The sequence below is a fragment of the Euprymna scolopes genome, chromosome 36 (genome assembly GCF_053919585.1).
Source record: "Euprymna scolopes isolate OS-2025 chromosome 36, ASM5391958v1, whole genome shotgun sequence".
NCBI classification, from domain to species: domain Eukaryota; kingdom Metazoa; phylum Mollusca; class Cephalopoda; order Sepiida; family Sepiolidae; genus Euprymna; species Euprymna scolopes.
Window position 1 is genome coordinate 5,116,771 of NC_136517.1, and position 14,688 is coordinate 5,131,458.

General features: G+C 33.0%; 2 protein-coding genes across 2 annotated transcripts in view; one reads left to right on the plus strand and one right to left on the minus strand.

Annotated features, from left to right (window-relative positions):
- The window catches only part of LOC145260294 (spermatogenesis-associated protein 17-like), a 48,783-nt gene extending 43,788 nt beyond the window's left edge, over window positions 1–4,995 (plus strand). The window contains exon 10 of the mRNA XM_080118147.1: window positions 4,546–4,995. Coding sequence (XP_079974273.1) covers window positions 4,546–4,605 — 60 coding nt within the window. The 3' untranslated portion in view covers window positions 4,606–4,995. The remainder of the gene's footprint in view (window positions 1–4,545) is intronic.
- Window positions 4,996–12,274: 7,279 nt separating this feature from the next.
- LOC145260295 (WD repeat and HMG-box DNA-binding protein 1-like) overlaps window positions 12,275–14,688 on the minus strand; it is an 89,869-nt gene continuing 87,455 nt past the window's right edge. Inside the window, exons 26-27 of the mRNA XM_080118148.1 lie at window positions 14,142–14,283; window positions 12,275–12,479 (exon numbers count right to left, since the gene is read on the minus strand). Of these exons, the coding sequence (XP_079974274.1) occupies window positions 12,303–12,479; window positions 14,142–14,283 (319 nt within the window). The 3' untranslated portion in view covers window positions 12,275–12,302. The remainder of the gene's footprint in view (window positions 12,480–14,141; window positions 14,284–14,688) is intronic.

The window sequence follows — 14,688 nt, forward strand, 5'->3', positions numbered from 1 at the left end:
AATACACATTTTGTATTGAGAAATACACACTTTAAATATATAAATGGTAAAGAATAACAAGTTATCTAAAATGGTTGTCTCATTTGAACCATATTGGATAACTCTACCTAATGTTTACATATTTAAAGTGTGTATTTCTCAATACAAAATGTGTATTTCTCAGTAGATTTTAATTCTAAAAGATTTCTTGTATAAAATATTTCACAAAAAAACAACTTTTTTTAATGCTTACACAGATTTATTTTGCAATATACTCACGCCGTGATTTATTGATTTTGTTCACAAACAATCAAAATATACTGACCTTCATGACAGATTTGAGATTTAACCGATCACCATGAAAATGAGTGGAGTAATAGGCTCCGCCACATACAACTTTCTATGCAGCTTGAGATTATTAATGATATGCCACCCTAGGGAATTGTGAGCACATCTCTATTGCCATTATGGAAAACACTTTGAGGCTGCTCTCACCCTGCCAAGCCACCAGGAGATCAAATGAATTGTGATACTTGCATGTTACAGGAAGGATTTTTTTTAAATTCAATTTTCACTTCAAACAAGGCACAGTGCCACTTTGAAGTAAAGGGGGCTACTATCGGGGACATAAGTTGCAGGGATATTATGAAAGGAGATGAGCAGCAAGATGTTTGTTCACATTACAATTGAACTTCTGCATGTCAGTACAGTTGGGAAAGCAGAATTCCGGAAGGGAGTTCCAAAATCTAGCAGTTCTGGGGAAGAAACTATTGGAGTAGAAGGCTTTCTTACACCTAGGGAACTACTGTGAAGGGGTGGGATTAAGCTACTTGTCGGGTTTATCGGAGGTATTCACATTGAGGGGATACAAGTGCTTGTAGTTCGTCGGAGCATTCACCGTTAAAGTATTTGTAGAACAGGCAGAGAGATGCAACATTTCATCGATGGCACAGAAGCCAGAGCCTAGATGACAGTTCAGGACCTATCAGGTTGGCGACTCTCTTTTGAACCCTGTCAAGGAGTGAAAGACAAGTAGCAGACGCACCAACTCAAATGTGACAACAGTACTCCATACATGGGCGAATGATGGTCTTATAGAGGCACAGGATAATTTCAGGTGTAAGTAGTTTTTTAGCACGGTAGAGAGAGCCCACCTTCTTCGCAGCAGTCTTAGCAATGCTCTCAATATATCTATTCCAGTTCAAGTTCCCTGTAAACGTTAGGTCGAGGAGTTCAAAGGAAGTACTTTCGGGTAATGTGGCCATTGCTATTGATGGTAGAAAAGATTTCTTGTAATTATTGAAGGAAACAAGCTTAGTCTTGGCAGCATTGAATGTGAACATCCATTTTTGTCCCCATTCCACTACACATTGGAGGTCTTCCCCTAGTGTTTCTGTCATTTGCTTAGATATGTGGTCATTTGTTTTCCCCTCGTGCCTGTTATAGAGAGTGGTGTCATCAGCAGATATACCCATCTCAGAAACAATTTTATCAGAGAGGTCATTTATGAATATCAAGAATAATAAAGGTCCAAGCATAGAATCCTGAGGTACTTCTGCATTTATATTGCTTAGATGTACGACCGTTGAGGACAACCTGGATTTTTCTCTTACTTAAGAAGGATTTAATTATGTTAAGTATTTTTCCAGTGATACTATATGATCTAATTTTCCTTAGACGACCATCGTTCTATACCCTGTCTAAAGCCTTAGATATATCAAGGGCTACCGCTCTACCCTCCCCTGTTTTGTCCAATGAACGGTATATACTCTCAGAGATTAGTTAGGATATCTGCTGTGGAACGAGCTTGCCTAAATCCATACTTATTGTCGGTCAGGAGTTTAGCAGCTGTAAGGTGATGGACTACAGTTTGATTAATTAAGGATTCAAATATTTTGGTAAAAAACTGGAGATTGATAATTTAATGGGTCAGGTCTTTTGCCAGAATTCTTGAAAACTGGTACTACAGAAGTGGTTTTCCAGCAGTCAGGAAAGCAAGACTCGCTAAGGCATTTGTTGTAAAATTTGGAGAGAACTGGAGCAACCTCAGCTGAGTATTTTTTTAATAGCACAGCCAGGATGAGATCGGATCCACATGCTTTTGAGGTGTCTAGGTTTTTTATGATACCATGTACCTGAGAAGGGGTGATTTTCAAATCATCTAGCGTGGCGTCTGTCTGCAAAGGAAAGTCAAGGAGAGAGTGGTGTGCCGGGTCTAATGTGGAGTTTGAGACAAACCGACTGGCAAGCAGGTTAGCCTTCTTGGTTGCTGTGCAAGCAACCTCATGATTGTTTGATAGTGGGGGAATCGTTGACTGCCCATTATTTACTACACTGTTGTAGATTTTCCAAAAATCAGGAGTTCCTAATTTCTGTGCTTCGATGCGTTTTCTGGTTGTTTCAGTGTATTCTGTCACAGGTTTATGATTGACATCATGTTTCAAAACATGAATTCAAACATAAGCGATTAATGGGTAAACATGATCGATAGTATTGGAAAGTAATAATCTAAAACAAACTAGCAAACATGCAAATGAAAAGAGCATATTTTTGCTAATAAATGAAATAAATTTTTATATTTTTTAATAAAAAATATAAAAATTTATTATTTTGATATTGAATAAATTTCTTTTTAATTAATTTTTTTTTAGTTTTTAATCGGATTTATTTTTTCAAATACTTTTTTCATTTTTATAAAATTTAAAATTAAAAAATTAAGAAAACATCAGAGATCTTAAACTATTTTTAGAAATGGGAAAAAAATATGGTAATAGTAAATAATAAATTCTCAAATAAAGCAGATGCCATGATTTGAAACGGAAACAGAAATTGATATTTTTGGTCTCAGGGTTCATACAGATTTTCAATGTTCATTTTCAAAGTTTTTCAAGGCGTTCTGCAAACAAAATTCAAATTTTCAGAACAAAAATTGGGGTTTGTTTTATAATCCAAAGCGATTAGAAAACGTGGTCAAAAATCAAATAAGCAACAAATATAAATTACAATAACCAATAAAAGTGACATTGCAACTTGCATCATTTTTTGATGTTTTTAAGTCATTTTAAATTATTTTTTATTTCATCTCAAATATTAACTCTCTTTACGGATTTTAAATTTCCAACCAAGATGGCTGTCGTCTTGCCCATCTTTTTGCCATTGGAAAATCTGGTCCATGCAAAGAAATTTTTTTTTTTTTTGAGGGGGGGGGCATTTTTATTTATAGCAGCTGCCACTACTCCCTCCCTACTAAAAAAAATAATTAAATTAAAAATGAGAGCAAAAAAAAGAGATTTTAATTTTTATTTCAAATTTTAAGTAGTTTTCCCACAATTATATAATCCTCCCCAAAATATATAACTTTTGAAAAGAACTTTGGAAAAATTGGACAAAAAGTGTTTTGCAACGATTTTTTGATGATTTTTACACTTTTTTATGTCTGTCCTTCCCCTTCTACTCCACAGCCTCAAAAACATATCTTATTAAAAAAAAGTGGAAATTATGGAGTTATAAATTTTAAGGCTCCTCCACCAACTGTTTGAAATGTTTCTACATGTTTTTAAAATGTTTGGAACTTATGACCCCTACCCCATTCCCTCTTTCTGCCCCCACCCTATCCTGTCACCAAACTTGAAAAAATGCTTACGATTACATGTCTCGTTGACCGCTACGTGGCCAAGAAGTGGGTGCACATTTTATGTTAAATTTATACAGGAAAATAATCCCCCTCTCAAAAATGTTAAATGTTTATCATTTTTAAAAAACTCTTTCTTTCATATTATCGTTAAAGGGCATTGAAACATGTTCGCCAAAAAGAAGTAGATTTTGATTTCTTTTTAGAATATAAACTACGCTGGGTTAGGTCGTAAAAAAATACCCAATTTTTTTGCAAATATTTTTTTCATTTTTTTTTAAATTAAAAAGATTAAAATTTTAAAAGTTAAGAAAATATCAGAGATCTTAACTTTTTTTAAAAATGGAAAAAATTACATTAATAGTAAATAATAAATTCCCAAATAAAATAAATGCCATGACTGGAAACTGAAACAGAAATCTTGAGATCTTTGGCAATTATATAATTCTCCAAAGTTTTACTATTTTTTTTTTAATTTTTAGCAATGTTTGGAGCGAAAAGGCAATTAAAAAAATTTTATTGTTGTTTTTTTTTTAATTTTAAGCAATGTTTGGAGTGAAAAGGCAATTAAAAAAAATTTTTTTTGTTTTTTTTTAATTTTAAGCAATGTTTGGAGTGAAAAGGCAATTAAAAAAATTTTATTGTTGTTTTTTTTTTTAATTTCAAGCAATGTTTGGAGTGAAAAGGCAAAAAAAAATTTGCTTGTTTTTTTTTTTTTTTTTTTTAATTTTAAGCAATGTTTGGAGTAAAAAGACAATTAAAAAAAAATTTTGCTTGTTTTTTTTTAATTTTAAGCAATGGTTGCCAGTTCAAGAAGCACCAAAAATGATACCTTCAAACGCTGACTTAAAAAAAAAAATTTTTTTTACATTATAAATTTAAAAAAAAAAAAGAAGAAAAAAAGTCTGACGTGTCATTATTTTCCTTTTCCATAGGATTTCAAAACTTGTCTGCCACCAATTCCTGTGTTTGACGACCTAAATATGACGTATTGATGAAGAGATTTGAACCAATGTCATCGGTGTTCATAAATGATTTCTTCAAAGAACTTGACCGTTTCAAGTTAGAAGCTCAAAAAGGAAGAGAAAGAAAAACAAAAAATTTGAACACAACAATCATGAATGTTTCAGATTTGTTTCTTTTAGATGAGGGGGATTTATACTTTGTATCATTTCTCAGTTGGAATCTTATTCTCACGTTTCAATGTAACCTCCAAAGAGCCATAGATCATCTATGGCCTGTTTAACTTTGTAAATTCTCTTATTTTATAGAGTCTCCAAGTTTAGATATATTTATACAAAATGATTTTATAAATTTTAGTTTTTATATAACATTCTTTTGATGTTTTTTTTCATGGAAAAATAAAAAATTGAAATCACTTGAAACTATTGTTCATAATTATTTAAAATACTAATATGTATTTTTTAAAATTTTTTTATTACATTTTCACCCCAAACAAGGCGCATTGCCACTTTGGTGTAGGAGGCTACTATCAGGGGCAGCAACTACTGGGGCACTATGTTGGGATTTGGGAAGCAAGATGTCGGTTCACGTTGCATTTGAACTTCTGCGTGTCAGTACAGTTGGGGAAGCAGGAACTTGGAATGGAATTCCAAAGTCTAGCGGTTCTGGAGAAGAAACTACTGAAGTAGAAAGATCTTTTACATCTAGGGATCTCTACTGTCGGGTTTGTCGAGGGTGTCTACGTCGTGGGGGGCACAAGTGTCTGCAGTTCGTCAGAGCATTCATCATTAAAATACTTGTAGAACAGGCAGAGGGATGCAACGTTTCGTTGATGGGACAGAGGCTGAAGCTTAGATGCCAGTTCAGGGCCTATCAGATTGGTGACTCTTTTTTGAACCTTGTCTAGGAGCGAGAGACTAGTAGCAGATGCACCGGCCCAAATGTGACAACAATACTCCATACATGGGCGAATGGTGGCCTTATAGAGGTACAGGATACTTTCAGGTGTCAGCAGTTTTCTAGCACGGTAGAGAGAGAGCCTACCTTTTTCGCAGCGGCCCTGGCAATGTTTTCTATATAATTGTTCCAACTCATGAATAAAAATTCTTCTTCTGTCTTTTTTTATATCTAAAAAATTTCAATTTCATTAAATACTAGTGAGGGGTACCCGGCGTTGCCCGGGTGTTTGGAAACTCCGGGGGTGGGGGGGAAAAAAAGTAAGTATGAGGATCGAACCAAAACCCTTGAGGCAAAGTTGTAAATTAAAGTGTTAAAAAAAAAAACGTGCGATGTTAACCCTTGCCCCACCGCGAGATGCTAACGGAAACACGTTTGAATTTATTTAATTACTTGGATTTGGCAGGTGCCCATTTTAATGAGTTAATGAGGTCAAGTTTGACTGCGGAATAGTATTTCATTTAATGCGGAATGCTTTTTTTAAATTTTTATTTTCCCACGATGTTATAGGAAAAAGACTAACCCACATGCGGCGAGCGACAAATGTTGAATATTTATCTTCCCTAAATCAAGCAAATTAAATAGAAAGGCGAGCTTCGTTGTTAACTCTGAGATATTACAATTTATATGTGATATAAAAAGTTTTAAAAAGTTGTGAACCGACCGACCACTTCTCTGAAAAAAGCCTTTTGTAGACATACAGAAAAAGTGAACACACATACATACATACATTTTCGCTTTTATATATATAGATTAGTATGTCCCCCAGCATTACCCGGTCATAAAATACGCTTAAATATGATAGTTTAATTTATGCAGATTTTGTATTTATCATTATATATCAAATTTTCTATTGATTATTATATTGTACCAAATATATAGTAGAGATTTCAAAAGTTTTAAAAAAAAATCACTTGTATGCCATCTTTTTTCATACAAAAACTTGAATAAATAACGTTGTTAAAGATATATATTTGCATGCATAGAAATAAAAAAAAGTTTAATCGATTTATGGCTACCAAGTTCCAATTTCAAAAATTTTTTTACCCTTTAGCAGTCATTTTTACCGGCTAAAAACCAAATTAAGTTTTCTATTTATTTTTTATCTATTTTAATTTCTTATTTTCGTAAGCCTTTGAGATGAGGCTTCATAATTTGTGTATTCAATTTTATGCACGCTGAATGAAGATGAGAATAACAATTTGCAAAAGAATAAGTGCACAAAATCAATTTGTTCCATGAGTCCAAATACTCTATATATCAAGTTTTAAGTCTGTAGACCAAAAATTGACAGTAGTTTGGCAGAGACTGTTCCTCACACAGACAAGGTACTTATGCACTTTTGTTAACGTGCTGAAATAATATTATTTTGGAAGCCATTTTTAACATAGGGAGGGGGGTGTTTTGTACCTAACCATTTAATAATAATAAAAAAAAAAGATACCATGAAACTTGAATTACAAAAGTACCTCACTTTAAAAATTATTATAATAATAATAATTTGCTTCAAGCAAACTAAAACATCCTCTTCATTTTATATTTATTTAAGTAACTGGACACGGTGGTGGGTCCCCATCTATAATATAAATCTCACTTGCCTGTTTAAATGTATGTATGTATATTTGCCTAAAACTTTCGACAGAGACAACAGATTTTCACAAGATCTGTATCGTTTTGAAGCTCGACCCTTCGGACGACAAATACCTAAAAATTGGCTAAAAACATTAATTCCTTCACCCTCAACTGTGCACTTTTCTACAAGGAGGGGTCGCTTTTTCGCTGATATTTTTGAAAGCCATCTCCTCTTTTCGATTGACTAGCCTCAATTTAAATCTTCACCACTTCTGCAACAGCAAAGACGTCACATTTTTTCTCACATCCTTTTCTTCCTTCGCAGTACGGGTTCGAGCCTGCCTTCCTACTACCACTTTTTTTTTTTTTTTTTTTTTTTTTTTTTGCTTAACACACACCTCCAAACACCCGGGCAACCAGGCGAGTAAAAATATAAAGTCAACTTGTACCCATAAAGTATTGTTTTACTATCTTTCATATCTTGTACAATCCTATCATAGTTAAAACAACGTTAAAGTATATCTGTATGTGTGTGTGTGTATATATATATATATGTATACACACACATACAAAGATATACTTTATATTGACTTTAGATTTCTATAGAGACCCACTACCCTGTCCAGGTAATTATTAAATAAATGGAAAATGAGGAAGATATTTTAGTTTGCTTGAAGCATTGTGTGTATTGTGTAAATCAGTTGTGTTTGAAGTCTTTGACAATGCAGTTTCATATGAGTCAATAAAGTAAAAGAATAATGACAATGTTGAAGGAATTTCAATAATTTTCAATATTTGTTTGACCAACAGAATGTGGTGCACAAGAACAATATTATGAAATATGATACATCGAAATTTGAAATACTCTATGCATAGTACAGACAAGGCAGTTCTTTGGATGCCTAATTTGTATAACTATATTTTAAACTGTTCATGATAAATTAGTATTTGGTGTTATTCATTTGTAATTTTATTGTCCTAATTTTACCGTGTATATGCAATAGTTTTGTAGATATTAACAATTATTAATTAAAATGATTTAATAAGAAACAAAAATTGGATAAATTATTAAAAAACTTTAACTTACATCATTTAGTTTCTTCTTAGCGATACCTATTTTCTTTTTGTCGTTAAATTGTTTTAATTTGGTAGACAAAATTTTTTGCATTTGTATTTAAACATTTCTTGGCATCATTTTCAGGACTTGACTTGATTTTCAACAAGTTACCATTTGTTCCTAAATTGCAAATTTAAAAATGAGAGCCTAACCTGACACAAACGCACAATCACTGAGCAGAGTTTTCATAAGATAGTGTCCTTTTTCTTTTTATGGGCTAATGCGTCACTGCTTATCGAGGCTGAAAGGTCACTCGATGGTAAGAGTTAATGAGCTTGTCATTATGATACTATGGGCATCTCCCTCCCAAGTGTTAGGAAATGAGAGAAAAGGAGGAAAATAAATATAACAAAAGAGAAAATAGGTTTATCAAGAGTAATTATTAAAATGACAAAGGACTGAACAATAGAGTTATATTTCAGATTGGCAAGGAGTTTCAGGAGTTCAGTTAACAAAAGAGTACAATCAAAGGCATATCATGGCTTGAACCAGATTGAGAGAGCTTGAACAGACAGAGATGAGTCGATGGACACATCCTCGACAGAATGTACATGTGGATGTTACCGCTTAAAGAGTAGTTTCCCACAATGGTATCCCACACGCACCCAGAGTCTAAGCAATATGTACAGAAAGTGTCGGAATCTATGTTTTCCTTTGTAATCGCATTTTGCATTTTTTACATATACTTGTGACCCCCCCCCTCTTGTGCACTCTCTTGGCAATTGCCAATATGTAAGAGACGACGGCACGGCCATAACAAGAGAAGACAAAGGAGAAAAAAAAACTCATTGTACACAAGACTTTGGGTGGCAAGATGTGGTTTTACAGGAAGTCAATTTTTTCAAACTGTCCAATGCATGCTAACTTTTAAAACGGACATTAGACCAAATATAATGATGATAATGGGTTGGTGAGATGAAATAATAGTATGTAGTGAGATGGCATCCTCAGCAGTTACGGCTACAGCACAAATCGATTTGTTTGTTTTTTTCTTTGTTTTTTTTGTGTGTAACATCGCAGCTATAAATAAAAATAAATAAATCCGACTCGGCTTTTTCTTTTTTAATACAAGTCGTTTTTTACCGTTTTTTTTTTTCTTTCTCCCAGTCTTGACACCAGCTTAAAGAGTCTCTTTCTGCGAGGCCACATGTCCGTCTTCCTTGGAAATGTTTTTTTTTTCTGCTCCACTACATGCTCGCTATAGACAGCCATTTCTCGTCTTCGACTTTACACGTCCATCTTTTTCAACCATGCTTTTTCTTCTCCTGACCATGTGATGTCCTTTTTTTCTTTTTCATCTTGCACACTTCCTAATTTTCATATGTGCTTTTTTTTCGGCAAGCCAGCTATCTTACAGCTGCTGCTGCTATTTTTCCCACACACTCATGTTCTGTTACACTTGCGCCACAAATGCTCACTCGGGAATGTTGATCACTTTGTGAAATTGGTAGATATCACCCTAGACTTTTGACCCCATGTTGAAGAGCCATTGCTCAAAATGACAAGATACTTCCAAAAGGCTGACCAGGAAGCCATCAGAGATTGAGTTAAGGTTAGGGTAAGAGATGCCCCATGGCGTAATATCTTTTCTTTTCCTGCTGAACAGTGTGCAAATGAGGCTACCGAATGGTTCAAAGCAGCAATCGAAGCACATGTTCCCATACGGAAGTTCTATAGTAAGCTCAAGTTCTCCTCAATGGTTCACTTGAACTTGTGCAGCTACCATTGCATAACAGAACGCATGCATTGCGCAGATTTATCCACCGTAAATCAAGTATAAACAAGCAAAAGTTCAAAGATCTTAGAAATGATTGTACAAGTGAAATAGCTGCAACCAAGATAGCGAAATAACCAGAAAACGCATTGAGTTGCAGAAATTCGAAACTTACAATTTCTGGAAAATTTATAACACACTGATGAATAATGAGCAATCAAAAATCATGAGGTTACTTGAACGGCAATTGCGAACACTGAACTGCTTGCCCAGTCGTTTGCCCTCAACCCCACTCTAGACTCAACAAACCACTTCCCTCCCAAAATTTTTTTTTGCAGACAAAAGCCACACTTGATGAAATGAAAATCATCCATTCTCATGTCATGACACCATAAAAAACCTAGAAACTTTCAAGGCATATTCACTTGGTCTCACCCCTGCTATACTAAATAAAATTAAATAGTTATATAATGCATGCCAACTTGTAAAACAGACATTAGACCAAATATGATGATGATGATGATGATGATGATGATGAGGAGGAGGAGGAGTTGCTGAGAAATGGTACCGCCAGCAGTTTGGGTTATAGCAGAAATCGATTTCTTAATTTTTTTTTTTTTTTATTCTTATAACATGTTCACTGAAAGATTAAGTGTAATTTGTTTCAGTTTCTTCCAAAAAATAATTATTCCGGCAAAGAAAATTATTAAAATGGAGACAATTTTAAATGATGATGTAAAATGCTTAAATTATAAGAGACCATCATTATTTTAACTTAAATTTATTGTTGTGTAAAAATATTTTTCCACACCCCAACAAGGCATATTGCAACTTGGAATGTAAGGGGTGGGCTACTATTAGAGATTGTGTCTAACAGGGTACTATGGAAAGTTGAGTAATGGGATGTTTGTTCACATACATTTAAACTTTTGACCGTTTTTACCTTCCCATCATTTTGTGACTTACATATTTTATTAAATTTAAACTAAAATGAGATCAATGAATCCTGGGCTATGCCAAGTAGGCACATGTAGTATCAATATATATCTATATATAATATATTGACAGTCTCTTATTAAAATATATAATTTAAAAAATTTTTCAAGTTAACAAAATTTGAAGTATTTACAATTTTTATTCATTCATTAATTAATCAATTTGTAAGTGAATTTTCATTGACAAACATTAAAATTTCACAGGATAAAAAAATAAAAACGTCTTTAATTGTTTTTCATAAAAATGGGTTGGGTGAGGAAACAAAGGATGAACAACAGATATTGAATATAAAACCAAATAGTTTTCACCTTTTTTTTTTTTTCTATTCCACATTTTTCACTGAGATATCCAAGTTTCTTATTTCCTACAAAGTTAAACAGTAAACACTTTACACTAATCTCGAAGGTACAATTTTCAGAGTAAATAAAGAGTTACCCCCCCTTAAAGAAAAAATATGTCCAATGCAATACCTACGAGTATGTCCGTGGTTCATCTGGTTTAAAGTATGACCCCTCCCCTCCTCTTTTGATTATTCAATGACGAAACAAAATATACATTGAAAGATACTATTTCACTCGTGGCTGGAAAGGACCACAGGTTCATACCTTTCATAATAGTGATGTAATCAAGCCCAATAGATCTGCTAAGATTAGAACTTAGCACCGGTGATTCCATTGTCTGTGAAAGCATTCATTAACCTCATGATGCACTCCCCGCATGTGTAAATGTTCAATATAAGCGCATATATTATATCGTAATAAGTGCGTGTATGTTGCGTGTGATATCATTATGCGCGATATCATTATGCGTAATATCATGCGATATTGTTGCGTGTGATATCATTATGCATGATATATCATTAAGTGTGATATCATTATGCGTGATATATCATTATGTGTGATATTGTTGCATGTGATATTGTTGCGTGTGATATCATTAAGTGTGATATCATTTATGTGTGATATTGTTGCGTGTGATATCATTAAGTGTGATATCATTTACGTGTGATATTGTTGCGTGTGATATCATTAAGTGTGATATCATTTATGTATGATATTGTTGCGTGTGATATCATTTACGTGTGATATCATTTACGTGTGATATTGTTGCGTGTGATATCATTAAGTGTGATATCATTTACGTGTGATATTGTTGCGTGTGATATCATTAAGTGTGATATCATTTATGTATGATATTGTTGCGTGTGATATCATTACGCGTGATACATCATTAAATATTTAATCAAACAAGAAGTTTCTTGTAAGGTTTTAACATAGTTTTTTTTTAATTCTTAAACAGTCTCCTCCTTCAAGAAGGCAACATTCATTTAAAGAATTTATGCTCCCCCCCCCCCCACACACACACTAAAAGGTTTAGTCCTTTTTAAATATGAAACTAGACAACTTGTTATTGGTTGTTGTTGAAAGAGTCTTGGACTTCTTGTTTTCTTTCAATCCACCAGCATCAGCGGAATTCTTTGAATCATCTTTTTCTGTTCGTTTCCGTTTCTTGCTTTCATTTACTTCGTCCTTATTTTTCTTTTCCCAAACCTATGAAAGAAATAAAATTTGAAAATAGATTCATTTGCTTTAGGAGTTTGTGGAAACTGGCAGCAGCCACAACTGAGCATGAAAATAAATTTAAAAAATGTAAAGCCAAAGAAAAATATTTTTATCATTAAATGGAGGTTGATTTTAAATTTTGTTCATGAAAAAAATAAAAAAATAAGCAAGCCTAATTCATAGAGGTTTACAAAACAAACCTTGTCCTCTTTAAAATCAAAACACTATAAATAATATATATAGTCCCAAGTTGGATGTTTAATGAGGTGGTTGGTTTCTTTGAGGGCTGGTGAGCAGTTTGGCCATGGGTGGTCCCTTAGCTAGAGGACTGTATTGATTGTATTTGCATTCTGGTTTGGTCAGGCAAAAATTTCACTTTGCAAATATACAATTTGACCCAAGAAAAAAATAAACTTCTGTTACTGGAGCTGTTGGTTTTGTTTGGAAGGATTCCTTTGTTGTGATATCGACTGACTTGAACAACAGTATTTCTGTTTTTAATGAATAAGAAATCTGCATTAACCAAGATATAATATTTATGCATATTTTACAACCGGGCAATGCCAAGTGGCCTAGTTGTACATGATAAAACTAATCTATATTTTTAATTAAATTTCTACTCAATGGTTTTCTGTAAATTTTAATGTAGCTAACAACTTCAGCCTGTAAGCATATCAGAGATTTCTTCTTAATTTATTGGTAATATTTCACTTGATTTATTATTATTTCACTTGATTTATTATTATTTCACTTGATTTATTAATTATTTCACCTGAAACATTATATCAAATCAATACAAACCTAAATTTATACAAAAATGTAAATGACTCAATGCTATTTCCGTTTCATAAACAATTCACACAATTTGAATTCTAACGACTATGATTCGTTGGAAAAAAGAATGTAAACTTCAACCTTCTTCAAGTGTATCTTGTGAAACTTGGAAATCTTTATGTCAAAGTCGGTTATCTGCACGGAATTTTGGACGGAACCCTTTATTTAATCCACAGAGTAGCATGGTCTCGTTCCATCATCCATAATTGGACAGAAGTTGTAAGTAATTTGCAATTGTATTTTTTTTACTGTTGTCCGCACTGAGGATTGAACCTGCAACCGCCAGACTGAATTTTACAAACTACTTTATCTACTACGTTATTTGAATTAAATGAAGGATATGTTTGAAGATTCATGCAGATGCCCGAGTTTGACAGAAAGATTCCCGATTCAACAAGATACAGCTGAAGAAGGTTAAAGATTACATTAACTGAAATGTGAAAATAGCTCAAGATGAGAACAGCAGTCAGAAGGATCCAATTAATGCGAATTTCAAAAGAACATAAGAACAGAACGCCTCCGTATATACAAGGAGATGAAAATTTTTGATTGACAATTGAATGAATTCAAAAGAAAACAACAAAATTTATGAAGCAACAATAAAAATAATAAAAAAGAACAATAAAAATAAAAAATAATAAAAAGTAACAATAAAATAAAAAGGCAACAATAAAAAAATAAATTAGCAACAATATAAAACAATAAAGCAACAATAAAAATAATTAAAAAATAAAATAAAATACAAAAATAAAAAATAATAAAGCAACAATAAAAAAATAATATCAAAAAATGCAATTATTTCAAGTAATTTCTTACATCTTTTTCCTCTTTTGGTAATTCTTTATATTGATCTTTTCCAAGTTGTTTAATGTCTTCTTCGGACAATTCTGGATGCTCCTCTTCCAAATCTTGTTTGTTTTCCTTGAACCAGGCAGGAAAGCCAGACTTTACAGCAGTACTGAAAAGGACCAAAGACAAAAACGATCACACATTTAAAACACATTTCAGATTTTGCGTTTCCAAATGGGTCAAATGGATAACAAACATTTTGTTTTCTTTTTTTAAATAATTTCAAAATGAAGACGATCCTGATTCTTCATCATGTTTGGGAGGCTGGGGAGGGGGGTGCCTCACCTCCTGTCTGAGGCATTCTTGTATTTTATTTAGCAATTAATAGAAAAATAAGAAAAAAACATATGCAGTAGTGGAGGTTAGAGTAAATGGCAATACCCCATTTTTTTATACTTAAAGTATCAACTAATATGTTTTAAAGGAGACAGGAACATATTTTTTGGTGAAGCAAGTTTTCTACTTCCATCCCTATGAATAATTTGAAGTATGGCAAAATTATCGTTTTCAGAGA